Raw genomic sequence first — 14,422 nt, forward strand, 5'->3', positions numbered from 1 at the left:
TCCTGATAGAGATTATGCCAGAGCTTAAAGATGTAACTGAGAAAAGGAGAGGGACTGGGAGGCATCCCAGGCAAAGGTGCAAGGGTACAGAGGCAAGAGGTATATGGGAAACTGGAAGCATTAACTGTTGCAAGAAGTATATGGGAAACTGGAAGCATTAACTGTTGCAAGAACCCAGAATGGGAAGTGGAGGCTTTAGTGGCCGAAAGATGAGGTTTGGAAAGAGTCGCAGCTTCAGTGACAGAGGGCCTGTGTATCATGGTAAGGAGTTTGGGTCATTATCTGAGAACAGCAGGAATTTATTCAAAGGTTTGGAATAGGTGAGATCCTGGTGTTTTAATCAGTCCCAGATTAACAGAAGAGATAATGGGTTATGTATTATATCAATCAGAGAGGTTTAACCATTTGCCCTGGTACTAAGAACCCTACTTGCTATAATTTCAGCCAGAGTCGGCTCTTTAGTACTGATAATAAGAAAGGGAGTTGTAAAGATCTGACATGAGAGATTTTGTGAAGTCTTTCCTTAAAAGGAAATGAGTAAGTTTAGCTGGGTTTGTCTTAGACTCAGTGAGTAAAAACAATCCAGTTAATTTTAAAATTTCAATAAGATAATTTTGTTTGCTTATGTTACTTTTATTTGTTTATTTTTTACTTTTCTAAAAACTTTACGCTGCCTTTTTCTAGAATCAGAATAAGAAAACCGTTTGAAAGACTCAAACAAACCTTTTATTTTAGTTTCTGTTCCTGGTGTCAACTTCTTTGAAAGACTGATTCCCGTTAGCTTGTGGTATCTGTTAGTGCTCAGGTCTGGCGTTTAGTTCGCAGCTCTCCTCCTGGAAGTTATGAGCTTTTCTGGGGAAAAGGTAATAGTGTTATGCTAATAATCCTCTGGAATTGTCTTTGAGGATAATCTTGCCCTTCTGAAGGATTAATTCGATCTGTGGAACAAATTTCCTATGGTGAATATGTCTGATGTAGAACTCTTAATGTCTTGCATCAGGAGTAAACGCATTATTTGGGGTAACATAGAAAATGTGAATCATGGAAGATACCACAGAGATATTCAGGCAAAAGAAGAAAATAAGCTTCCTGGATGGGTGCAGGGAATACTTTTATAACTATCTTCTTTCACTTTCAATTCCTGTTTCCTATGAAGTTTTGGGGGAACCAATATGAAGTTAAATAGTTTTATAATAAAAAAGAAATGAGGAGCTGGGTGCAGCAGCTTACACCAGTAATCCCAGCACTTTGGGAGACTGAAGCAGGAGGATGGCTTCTGGCCAGTAGTTTGAGACTAGCCTGAGCAATATAGCGAGACCCTGTCACTACAAAAACTTAAAATTTTAAATTAATTAATTTAATTAAAATTAACCTTCAAAGTGAAAAAAAATTGTCTGAGGCCAGGCGCAGTGGCACATACCTCTAATCCCAACAGTTTGGGAGGCTAAGGCAGGAGGATCAATTGAGCCCAGGAGTTCAAGAGCAGCCTAGGCAACATAATGAAACCCCAGTCTCTACCAAAAATAGATAAAATTAGCTGGGTGTGGTAGTATGTGCCTACAGTCCCAGCTGCTCAGAAAGCTGAGGTGGGAAGATCACTTGACCCCAGAAGTGTGAGGTTGCAATAAGGCATTATTGTATGACTGTACTCTAGCCTACATGAGATGGGAGACCTCATCTCTTAAAAAGGAAAAAAAAAAAATGAGTAAAACTAGACAATAAAACCCAAACTAATAGAATCATCACAAATAACCAAGCAAAGATTCTTGTCTCATAAAAAAGTTAAGAGTTTTCTCTTTCTTTTTTTTGGGGGGACAGGGGAGGGACAGGGTCACCTAAGCTGGAGTACAGTGACGTGATCTTGGCTTACTGCTACCCCTGCCTCCCAGGCTCAAGTGATCCTCCCACCTCAGCCTGCCAAGTAGCTGGGATTACAGGCGTGGGATGCTATGTATTTTAGTAGAGATAGGGTTTTGCCATGTTGTCCAGGCTGGTCTCAAACTCCTTACCTCAAGTGATCCCCCTGCCTTGGCCTCCCAAAGTGCTGGGATTACAGGTGTGAGCAACTGTGCCCGGCCTCTCTTTCCTTTTTAGCTAAGCATTTTGAAAGAAGAATACTGCATTTCTTCACTTCCCAACATTCCCTAACTGGAAAGGGTATGGTTCCGCCCTCACTGTTCTATTGAATATCCCTTCATGGAGGGTGTCCATGACTTCTTAATTGCCAAATCCAGTGAACACCCTAACACCTTTGATTCCTCATCCTACTAGGCTCCTTTATTTTATCTTAATAGTTTTCAGATTTCAGGGTTTGTTAAAACATATTTCTGGTTTCTGCCTTCAGGCTGTCCAATTCAGTAACTCAAGGGCCTGCATTTCTAAAATTCCCTGGTGATGCTGATGCTTCCAGTTAGGGACTATATTTTGACAACCATTGTTTTATCTAATAATAGTGACTATTATCTCCTTGAAATATACTGCTCTTTTTGTTTCTATAACAGTATATTCTCCTAGTTTTCCTACTAATCATTCATCTATGAAAAAAGTAACCAAAGGAGACCTAAAAAAGATGAATTTTGAAAGGCTTTTATATATGGAATGACTAATGCTTATGGAGGCCAACTGACTTTTAATTTAATTTAAATGTTCTTTTTTGCTCTGATGGTACTGACCTGCTTAACTTTTTAAAAACTAACAGGCTGGATGCGGTGGCTCATGCCTGTAATCCCAGCAGTTTGGGAGGCTGAGGTGGCTAGATTGCTTGAGCTCAGAAGTTCAAGACCAGCCTGGGCAACATGACAAAACTCTCTCTCTACAAAAAATACAAAAATTAGTCAGGCATGTTGGTATGCATCTGTAGTCCCAGCTACTCAGGAGTTTGAGGTGGGAGGACTGCTTGTGCCTGGGAGGCTGAGGTTGCAGTGAGCCATGATCATGCTACTGCACTCCAGCCTGGGTGACAGACCAGGATCCTGTCTCAAAATAAATAAAATAAAACTTTGTTGACATATAATTCATATACCATAACATTTATCTTTTTAAAGTGTAAAATTCGTTTTTTTTGTTTGTTTGTTTGTCTGTTTGCTTTTTTGTTTTTTGGGATGGAGTCTTCCTCTGTCGTCCAGGGGTTTTACCATGTTGGCCAGACTGGTCTCAAACTCCATTGCTCAAGTAATCCACCCACCTCAGCCTCCCAAAGTCCTGGGATAACAGGCATGAGCCACCACACCCAGCCATTTCAGTAGTTTTTTCATATACCCACAGAGTCATGCAATCATCATCACTATCTAATTTTAGAATATTTTCATTGTCTCCAAAAGAAACTGTGTGCCCATTAAGCTGTAACTCCTAATTGTACCTTTCCCCCAACCACAACGAATCTACTTTTTATCTCTATGGATTTGCCTGTTCTGGACATTGCATATACATGGACTCATACAATACATATAATATGTGGTTTATTGTATCTGGTTTCTCTGACTTACCATAATGTTTTACAGGTTCGTTCATGTTGCAGCATATGTCAGGATTTTATACTTTCCTATGGCCAAATAATATACCATTGTATAGATATATTATATTTTGTTTATCCATTCATTAGTTGATGGACATTTAGGTTTCTGCTTTTTTGGCTAGTATGAATATGCAGCTATGAACATTATGTTTAAGTTATTGTGTTAACATGCTTTCAGTTCTTTCAGGTGTATATCTAGGAATGGAATTGTTGGGCCATGGTACCTCTATGTTTAACTTTTTGAGGAACTGCCAAACTGTTTTCTGAAGTGGCTATACCATTTTACAATTTAACCTTTTGAGTTTCTGCCTTGTGCTTTAATGATGCTTTTCTAAATTACATAGTTTTTCAGACATCTTGATTTTAGAATTAAAGCTAATCTTTTTTTTTTTTTTTTAAGACAGAGTCTCCCTCCTGTCACCCAGGCTGGAGTGCAGTGATACAATCTTGGCTCACTGCAACCTCTGCCTCCTGGGTTCAAGTGATTCTCCTGTCCCAGCCTCCCAAGTAGCTGGGATTACAGGCATGCATTACCACACTAAGCTAATTTTTGCATTTTTAGTAGAGACGGTATTGTGCCACATTGGCCAGGCTGGTCTCGGACTCCTAACCTCAGGTGATCGCCTGCCTCAGCCTTCCAAAGTGCTGGGATTACAAGGGTGAGCTGCTGTGCCCAACCCTGAAGCTAATACCTTTTGAAAGAAATTCTTGTTATAATATTAAATTTATCTAACTTAGTCAAAAGCATTTATCACTAATGTATTATAACCCTATTTTTAAGCTGTTGCATTTGTCTCAAAATGGAATGTAATAGGTAAAACTAATTTATTAATTTTGTTTACAGAGTGGGAGGCTAAGCAAAGAGCTGGATTTAGTAAGTCACCATGTGAGGACAAAACTCGATGAACTGAAAAGGCAAGAAGTAGGAAGGTTAAGAATGCTAATTAAAGCTAAGTTGGATTCCCTTCAAGGTAAGTGCTAAATAAAAGGTAGGATTTTTTTTTTTCTTTTTTCTCTTTGAAATGGGTCTTGCCCTGTCACTCAGACTGGAGGGCAGTGGCACAATCACAGTTCACTACCGCCTTGGCCACCTGGGTTCACGTGATCCTCAGCCTCCTGAGTGGCTGAGACCACAGGTGTGTGCCAGCACGCCTCACTAATTTTTATATTAGTTGTAGAGACAGAGTCTTGCTGTGTTGCCCAGACTGGTCTTGAACTCCTGGGCTCAAGCACTCCTCCTACCTTTGCCAAAGAGCTGAGATTACAGGCATGAGCCACTGGGCCTGGCTAGAAAATTTTAATATTTGGTTGTTGAGGTCAATTTATATTAGCACGTGCCATCTATGTCTTTCTAGTCAAAATTTTATGTTGGTATTGATTTGGCTTCTCTTAATTTTTGGAATTTAATGTTTTGAATAGATGATACATTTTATATCATTCAAAAATTAGTGCAATTAGCCATAATTATAGCAATGAAAAGTAATGAATTAAACAACTGATTTAAAGGAGGAAAAATATTAAGGGAAAGCAGAGAAAGAAAATCTAATTAGAATAATTTTCTTATATGGAATAGAAAATTTTTCAGAGATCTAGCCCCAAGAAGAAAACACCAGATCCAGACCATTTCTTTTCTTTCTTTTTTTAAAGAAAATATTTTAGGAGACGAGTCTTGCTCTGTCACCCAGGCTGGAGTGCAGTGGCATGATCATAGCTCACTGCAGCCTTGAATTTATGGGGCTCAGGCAGTCCTCCCACTTCAGCCTCCCAAGTAGCTAAGAGTACAGGCATACACCACCATGCCCTGCTAATTTTTTTTTAAATTTTATTTTTTAAAGACATGATCTCACTGTGTTGCCCAAGCTGGTCTCAAACTTTTGGCCTTAAGCAATCCTGAGTTGCTGGGATAACATATGCAAGCCACCTTGCCTGACTCTCAGAATGAGATAGTTTCATAAAGGAAACTATCTGTCTGCTCTTTAATGATTTGAGTGATTCTGTGAAACCATTAAAGAGCAGATTGTCAATTCTATTTAATCTATTCCAGAGCATAGAAAAAGAAGGAAAGCTTCCACATTCTTGTTAATGTATTGATGCCAAAATCAAAATTATTATGTCTCCAAAGAATTTATCTCATAACAGAGTTGGATTTATTTCAGGAATATAAGATTGACTTAATATTAGGAAATCTAATATTATAAATTATCATATAAATAGTCCTAAGGAGAAAAAAGTCTTTAAAATTTTGTTGTACAAAAATAAAACCAAAAAACCGTAAAGTCAAAGGACAAATGATAAATTGGAATAAATATTTGAATCCTGTATTCTTTTATTTTTAGACTATGAGAAGATTAAATAGCTGTGAAATAGAATTTCTGAAATGCAAGGATGTCTTAAAGTTATCTCATAAGTCATATGGCTATCTCCATGTATGCAGAAAATCCATTTGACAAAATTGAATACCAATTCATGATTTAAAGTAATAAAATACTTCCAGGGTGAAGATAAGAAAAAGAAAGATAAAAAAAAAGTAATAAAACACTAATTAATAGATACTTCTGTAACACAATTAGCTATATCCAATTCAGTTACATCATACTAAGTGGGAAAGCACAAGTATGTAGCCTGACTGAAATTAGAAACAAGACAGTGTTGCCTACTGTAACCACCACTAAATAACATTGCCTACTGTAACCACCACTAAATAACATTGCTTTGGAGGTACTACTCAAAACGTTTATTTTTTTTATTTTTTATTTTAATTTTTAATTTTTTTTTTGAGATGAGATTTCGTTCTGTCACCTAGGCTGGAGCATAGTGGCAAAATCTTGGCTCACTGCAATCTCCATCTCCCGGGTTCAAATGATTCTCCTGCTTTAGCATCCAGAGTAGCTTACAGGCTCCCACCACCACACCTGGCTAATTTTTTATTTTTTTAGAGACAGAGTTTCACCATGTTGGTCAGGCTGATCTTGAACTGCTGACCTCAGGTGATCCACCCGCCTCAGCCTCCCAAAGTGCTGGGATTACAGGCATGAGCCACTGTGCCCGGCCTAGCCAAATTAAAAAAAATTGGAGGTAAAGTACTTGGAAAGGAGGTGATAAAATCATCTTTTTTCACAGATGATATGGTGATTGTATATATGGAACACCCAAAATAATTAATGGAAAAACTTACTATAAACAATAGGAAAATTGAGCCCCTTAATAGGAAAATTATGGTAAACTTAATCGATAGTAATCAATATTTTCCATATGTACACAACAGTTAGAAGGTAGAATTGAAGAAAAGGACTCCATTTACAATAGCAACAAAGATTAAATGCCCAGAATAAACTTATTCAGATATGTGCAGAACTGACAGACAAAAACTTTAAAATACTCATGAAGAATGCAAAAGTATACTTACACAAGTGGGAAGACACAATAACTTTTTGATACAAAGACTCAATGTTATATCAGTTTTCTCTAGGTTAATGTATAATTTAAATATAATTACAATAAAAATATATACATTTATTTTTCTGGCACTAGGCAAGTGAAAATTTTTTTTATTTAGTTTTTTTTTTTCCAGAAGATTTAGAATTGACCAAGTGAATTTTTTAAAGCTCATATGAAAAAGGACATAAGTAGGCTGAGCACAGTGGCTAACGCCTGTAATCTTAGCACTTTGGGAAGCCAAGGTGGGCAGATCACCTGAGGTCAGGAGTTCGAGACCAGCCTGGCCAACATGGTAAAACCCCGTCTCTACTAAAAATACAAAAATTAGCTGGGAGTGGTGACGCATGCCTGTAATCCCAGCTACTTGGGAGGCTGAGGCAGGAGAATCGCTTGAATCCAGGAGGCAGAAGTTGCAGTGAGCTGAAATCACTCTACTCCACTCCAGCCTGGGTGACAGAGTGAGACTCAGTCTCAAAAAAGAAAAGAAAAGAAAAAGGACACAAGTAAGAAAACTTAGATACCTCTGAAAAAGAACAATGAAGGACTAGATATTAGAAACTGGACCTTTAATATATATTAAATCTTTAATATTAAAGATCAAATTATGTCATTAAGCCTCAGTCATTAAAACTGTATGACTTAGAAAGACCAATGAAACACAATAGAAATTCCAGAAGTAAGTTAAATATATAACAGAATTTAGTTTAATATAAAGGTGGTATCTCGTTATTAGTGGGATGAAGATAGGTTTTTATTTTTTATTATTATTATTTAGTTTTTTTAGACAGGTCTCACTCTGTCACCAAGGTTGGAGTGCAGTGGTGCAATCATAGCTCATTGCAGCCTGACCCCTGGGCTCAAGAGATTCTCACACTTCAGCCTTCTGAGTAACTAGGACTACAGTAGTGTGCCATCATGCCTGGCTAATTTTTTTTTTTTCTGTAGAGACAAGGTCTCACTGTGTTCCCCAGGCTGGTGTGAGGGAACTCCTGGCCTCAAGTGATCTTCCTGCCTTGGCTTCCCAAAGTGCAGGGATTATAGGTGTATGCCACCACACCCAACAGATTATTAACTAAATAGTGTTGGTATAACTGGCTAGCCATTTGGGAAAAGGTGTAGTGAAGCGATGTTTCTTATATCCTATATCAGAATAATTGTAAATGAATTTTAAGTGTAGAAAATAAAAATCATAAAAGTACTATGTGACAGCATAGGTGAACTTCTTGCATTGCCTTGTAATAAACTTTCTAATTATGAGTCAAAATCAAAGAGCAGATTTAGCCAGTGGGAGAGCTTTCAAACTGGTTCATGTGTCCTTGTGATATGCTCCCATAGGCTGGTTGTCTGGGTGGTTTTTTGTCATTGATAAGCATCTGAACATTTAACTCCTGGAATAGTAGTTCTAAAACTTCAGATTGCGTGAGAATCACCTAGAAATCTTGTTAGAAATACAGATTACTAGATCTGACCTCCAGAGATTCTGGCTCTGGGAAAGAGTATAGTAATCTACATTTTAAACATATAGTCTTAGAAAACAAATACCAAATACACATCATCCCGAAATTAAGGATATCTATGAGAAGTAAATTGAGACATGCCATACTACTTGAGGTAATTCCATTCTTGAAGCCAGGCCTAAGATGTGTGGAGATTTCTCTGCCCAGGACAACTTCCATCCCCTCAGTCTTAACAGTATCTTCTTTATTCCAGGATGGGTACTAAATTTTATTACATAAAGGAAACAGTCTAGGCTGAGCATGGTGGCTCATGCCTGTAATCCCAGCACTTTGGGAGGCTGAGGTGCGTGGATCACCTGAGGTCAGGACTTTGAGACCAGCCTGGCCAACATGGTGAAACGTGTCTCTACTAAAAGTACAGAAATTAGCCAGCTGTGGTGGCCTCCAAGTAGCTGGGACTACAGGCACGTGCCACCACACCTGGATAATTTTTGAATCTGGGAGGGGGAGGTTGCAGTAAGCTGAGATCGTGCCACTGTACCCCACTTGAAACCAGGAGGTGGAGGTTGCAGTGAGCTGAGATGGTGCCAGTGCACCCCATCCTGGGTAACAGAGTGAGACTCCATCTCAAGGAAAAACAAAACAGTCTGATATAACTTAGAAACTAAGGAATATTTTTTTATTGATTCAGTATAAATTGAAATATAATTTGAGGAAGGGCTTAAACAGTCTTAATTTTGGGGAGGAGGGTAATTTTTAAAGTAGGCAGTTTTTTTTTTCTTTTTATTGAGGTGGGGTCTTGCTATGTTACCCAGGCTGGTATTGAACTCCTGAGCTCAAGTGATCCACCCACCAATGTCTCCCAAAGTGCTGAGTTTACAGGCATGAGCCACCACACCTGGCCCATTCACATGGTTCAAACATAGAAAATATGGAGCAAAATCTACCTGATATTTTTGTATCCTGTCAATTTCCATTGTCTTCTAACGTCATCCTCCTTGAGTTTATCTATCTATTTATTTATTTGTAAGTTAAATTGAGAAGAGGTTTTGCTATGTTGTCCAGGCTGGTCTTGAACTCCTGTTCCTGGCCTCAAGTGACCCTCCTGTCTCAGCCTCCTAAAGTACTGGGATTATAGGCATGAGCCACTGTACCTGATTCTTGAGTTTCTTTATTTGTATATATGCAAATACAAATAATTTTTTAAATTGTTCCTCTCTTTTTATGTGAAAGGAAATATATACTTTTGTGGATTGTTTTTCTTTTAATAATATATATTGAATATCTTTCTGTGTTAGTACATAAAGACTATCTCATTGTTTTTACAACTGCATAGCACTCCATTATATGGATATACTATAATTTATTTAGCCAGGCCCCTATCAATTGATATTTAGGTTATTTCTAGTGAACTGTCCTGTACCTATATCACTGTGTATCCCTATAAGATTGTCTTTAGGATAATTCTCCTTACAGTGAAATTTCCAAATCAAATTATATATAGAATATATATATATATGTTTGTAATTTTGATAGATATTGCCACATTTGCCTCCATAGAGGTTGTATTAGTATACATACCCACCATCAATAAATCCTCACAGCTTTACTAATGGCATGTGTCATCAAACTGTAGGAGTTTTCCAGTTCTGTTAGATAGCATAGCAGTGCAGTTTTAATATACATTTCTCTTAGAGTGAGCTTAAGGGTCTTTTTATATATTTCACTGTCTGGTTATGTTTTTTTAAGGCTAAGTCTTAAAACAAGCCTTTTCTTCATAAATAGAACTGCTAGTACAGTGCCACACTTAGAATTCAGTGAAAACTTGGTTGAACTAGATTTAGTAGTTCTTCACTTCCTGGCATAATGTTATGTTCCAGAATCAACTTGTACCTACCCTGCCCCAGCTCTGGAATGAGCCGTTTCTCTGAGGAGATACATATATATATATATGTGTGTGTGTGTGTGTGCGCGCGAGCATGCGTGCATGCGTGCACACATGAACCCACTAAGAAAAAAAAATATATTTGTTTTTATATATTATTTATGTTTAATATGTATTAAACATGTATTATATAACATATATATTATTTTTTTGAGACAGAGTCTCGCTCTGTCACCGGACTGGAGTGCAGTGGTGTAATCTCAGCTCACTGCAACCTCTGCCTCCCGGGTTTGAGCGATTCTCTTGCCTCAGCCTCCTGAGTAGCTGGGCCTACAGGCATGTGCCACCAAGCCAAGCTAATTTTTGTATTTTTAGTAGAGATGAGGTTTCATGTTGGCCAGGATGATCTCCATCTCTTGATCATGTGATCTGACTTCCTTGGCCTCGAAAAGTGCTGGGATTATAGGCATGAGCCACTGCACCTGGCCAATGGGCAACTATATTTTGGATCATGAGCTGGCACTAGGTATGCTCCTTGCTACTAGAATGTATTTTCTTGGCACTTTAATCCCACGGAGTTAGAAAATATGTATGTTTATACACATAGACATGCATATACACATATATACACACATACATATTCATATACATATGAAATATTTGCATATACCTGTTAAATGCACATATTTTAGAAATGTTGAGTTCACACAGATAGTTCCAATTCCCATTCATCTCTACCAATTTCTTTCTTGCCTTTCACCATTCCATATTTGTATATTCCTTCTTCCTAAATGAAAGCTGATTTCCAACAACTTCAACACATGTACCCATTTTGCTGAATTCTATAAGGGCTCATATTGGGTTGTTTCTGGTGAGCTGTTTTATATGTGTATCCGCTATGTATCCATTACAGTCTCCACTGTGTAATACAACTGAAACAATCCAGCATCACTTTACCCATTTCACTATAGCAAATTGTAACTTGTTTTTTAAAAATTAAAACAAAATTGGTATTTCCTTAAAAGTAAGTCATAATTCAAAGGAATTTACCTACATTAGATTTTTATTGTTTCATAAAGGATTCATTGGCACAATATGCAGGGAATTCTTTCATGTAAACTTTAGAGCATTTACTTTTAGAAATTCTACTTTAACCTTTGATAGTGACACTATATTAGAGTTTATCTAATTAAAAGCAGGATATTTAATAGTTTTGAGATATTCAAAAAGGGTTTGTTATTAATTATGCTGATAATTATAACTAGTCATTTTAGCTATAACATTAAAGTATTCAAAAGGCCAAGCATGGTGGCTCTGCCTGTAATCTCAGCACTTACAGAGGCTGTGCTGGGAGGATCACTTGAGGCCAGAAATTCAAGACCAGCCTGGGCAATCTCTACCAAAAAATTAAAAAAAAAAAATGACCCAGGCATAGTGGCACATGCCTGTTGTCCTAGCTACTTGGGAAGCTGAGGTGGGAGGATTGCTTGAGCCCAGGAGGTTAAAAAATGCAGTGAGCCATGATTGTACCATTGCCCTCCAGCTTGGGTGACAGAGCAGGACCATGTCTCAAAAAAAAAAAAAAAAAAAGAGAGAATTTAAAAAAATATACATATTAAATTGTATTCCATTGTATTCCACTCTAGGTTCAAGGACACTACCTTGGCCTAGAATAACATATGCAGTATTCATAAAGTAGACATAAACCTTTATTCTAAAACTTTGAATTTCCCTATAAAATCTTAATAGGTATAAATATGAAATGTTTTTCTTATCTATTATTTATAATGTTTCTAGCTTCTAGTAATTGATCATTTACAGTTTTCTCATTTACTTTCAGATATAGGCATGGACCACCAAGCTCTTCTAAAACAATTTGATCACCTAAACCACCTGAATCCTGACAAGTTTGAATCCACAGATTTAGATATGCTAATCAAAGCGGTGAGAATAACTCCAGAAAGCATTGTGTTTATTGTGCCTTTGAGGTTATGTTATTTGAAAAATAAACTCAATGAAATGGAAATTAACTTCTATATATTCTGTAGAAGATCTTTAAAGGAAGGTAGCTTAACCTTTATTAATATAGATATTAATAGGGACATACAGGTCTAAAATCTCTTATCCACAATTCCTAAATCCAAAAGCTGTAGAAACTGAAATCTGGCTTGAATGAACCAATTACAGTAATACCATTTACAGTTTTTATTTAGCCTACTTAGTGTGAGTATTTATAGATTTTGCTTAAGAAGTACTAGTCTGTTTGATTACAGATGCTACAGGGATATTCTATAACATGGCATATGTGCCATATTCCCTTTCTTTAAGGTAGAAAATTCTGAAGCACATCTGGCCTCGGGGATTTTAGATAAGAGTTTGTGGACCTCTCACATTACATGTGAAGAGAGTTAGTTCCAACGTGGCAGGTATTAGCTTACTTAAATGGTTAGAAGCCATTTAAATTTTCTAAACTGTCTAGATTTGATGTAGTTCCTTTCTTCTTCTTTTTTTTGAAATCAACTTATATATTACTTGCTTATGATGAGCTTCCTAAAGTTGGGGCTGGCTTTGAACTTTTAATTTCTTTGAATACCTACATCTCTGGTAATAATAATGACTAAAATTGCCAGGCATGGTGGCTTATGCCTGTAATCCCAGCACTTTGGGAGGCCGCGGTGGGTGGATCACCTTAGGTCAGGAGTTTGAGACCAGCCTGGCCAACATGGTCAAACCCCATCTCTACTAAAAATGTAAAAATTAGCCAGGCATGGTAGTGAGCACCTGTAATCCCAGCTACTCGGGAGGTTTCAGGAGGCTGAGTTGGGAGAATCGCTTGAATCCAGGAGATGGAAGTGGCAGTGAGCCAAAATCGTGCCACTGCACTCCAGCCCGGGTGACAGGTGAAACTCGTCTCATAAAAAATAAAAAAATAAAAATAAACTTGACTAAAATTAAATGGTAGAATTAAAAAAGAGGAGTCCAGGCCAGGCATGGTGGCTTGTGCCTGTAACCTAGCACTTTGGGAGGCCGAGGTGGGTGGATCACGATGTCAGGAGTTCAAGACCAGCCTGACCAATATGGTGAAACCCCACTGCTACTGAAAATAGCCAGGTGTGGTGGTGCATGCCTGTAGTCCCAGTTACTTGGAAGGCTGAGGCAGGAGAATCGTTTGAACCTGGGAGGTGCTGAAGTTGCAGTGAGCCAAGATCACGCAACTGCACTCCAGCCTGGATGACAGAGCAAGACTCCATCTCAAAAAAAAAAAAAAAAGAGGAGTCCATTATATTTTTGCCCTCCTGTACCTCCTCTATTCAAGAATTTGCTATATTCAAGAATGGCTTTATTTACACATTTTGCAAATGCATGTTTTTATTTAACTTAAATGCATTATCGCATCTCAGGCAACAAATGATCTGGAACACTATGACAAGACTCGACATGAAGAATTTAAAAAATATGAAATGATGAAGGAGCATGAAAGGAGAGAATATTTAAAAACATTGAATGAAGAAAAGAGGAAAGAAGAAGAATCTAAATTTGAAGAAATGAAGAAAAAGCATGAAAATCACCCTAAAGTTAATCATCCAGTAAGAACTGTGACTTTATGAAACCATTTTTAGATAAAGATACTGCTTTGTATTAGCAGAATTTTATCATGTTATTAGTACTTAATTCTTAATTCTCCAGAGTTCCTCAAATTTATATTTTGAGTCTGTACAGATATATTATATTTTGTTTTGAACAATTTTTTTTAAATTGATTCACAGGGAAGCAAAGATCAACTAAAAGAGGTATGGGAAGAGACTGATGGATTGGATCCTAATGACTTTGACCCCAAGACATTTTTCAAATTACATGGTAACAGATTTAATACAAATATATTTGATATTTGTATCTATTTGATACAAATAGATAAAATTTGATAACAGATTTGATACAAATATATTTGATATATGTTTGATATTTATATCTGCTGTTTGAAAAAATATTTGCTTTCCTCTTAATTTCTGGCAAGGTCTGCTATTGAGTTCTAGTGAGACCGAGTCTCACTCTGTCACCCAAGCTTACTGCTTGTAAGAGTGCAGTGGCACAATCTCAGCTTACTGCAACCTCTGCCTCCTGGGTTCA

The 14,422-nt window shown here is 37.3% G+C and overlaps 1 protein-coding gene across 13 annotated transcripts in view; it reads left to right on the forward strand.

Annotated features, from left to right (window-relative positions):
- Nucleotides 1-14,422, forward strand: part of NUCB2 (nucleobindin 2) — a 59,481-nt gene that overhangs the window by 20,276 nt on the left and 24,783 nt on the right. For all 13 annotated transcript variants that reach the window (XM_054241456.2, XM_078340702.1, XM_035265917.3 and 10 more), the window contains 4 exons: nucleotides 4,359-4,485; nucleotides 12,135-12,238; nucleotides 13,696-13,881; nucleotides 14,062-14,152. In XM_054241456.2, coding sequence (XP_054097431.1) covers nucleotides 4,359-4,485; nucleotides 12,135-12,238; nucleotides 13,696-13,881; nucleotides 14,062-14,152 — 508 coding nt within the window. The remainder of the gene's footprint in view (nucleotides 1-4,358; nucleotides 4,486-12,134; nucleotides 12,239-13,695; nucleotides 13,882-14,061; nucleotides 14,153-14,422) is intronic.

The sequence above is a fragment of the Callithrix jacchus genome, chromosome 10 (genome assembly GCF_049354715.1).
Source record: "Callithrix jacchus isolate 240 chromosome 10, calJac240_pri, whole genome shotgun sequence".
In the NCBI taxonomy this organism is placed as follows: domain Eukaryota; kingdom Metazoa; phylum Chordata; class Mammalia; order Primates; family Cebidae; genus Callithrix; species Callithrix jacchus.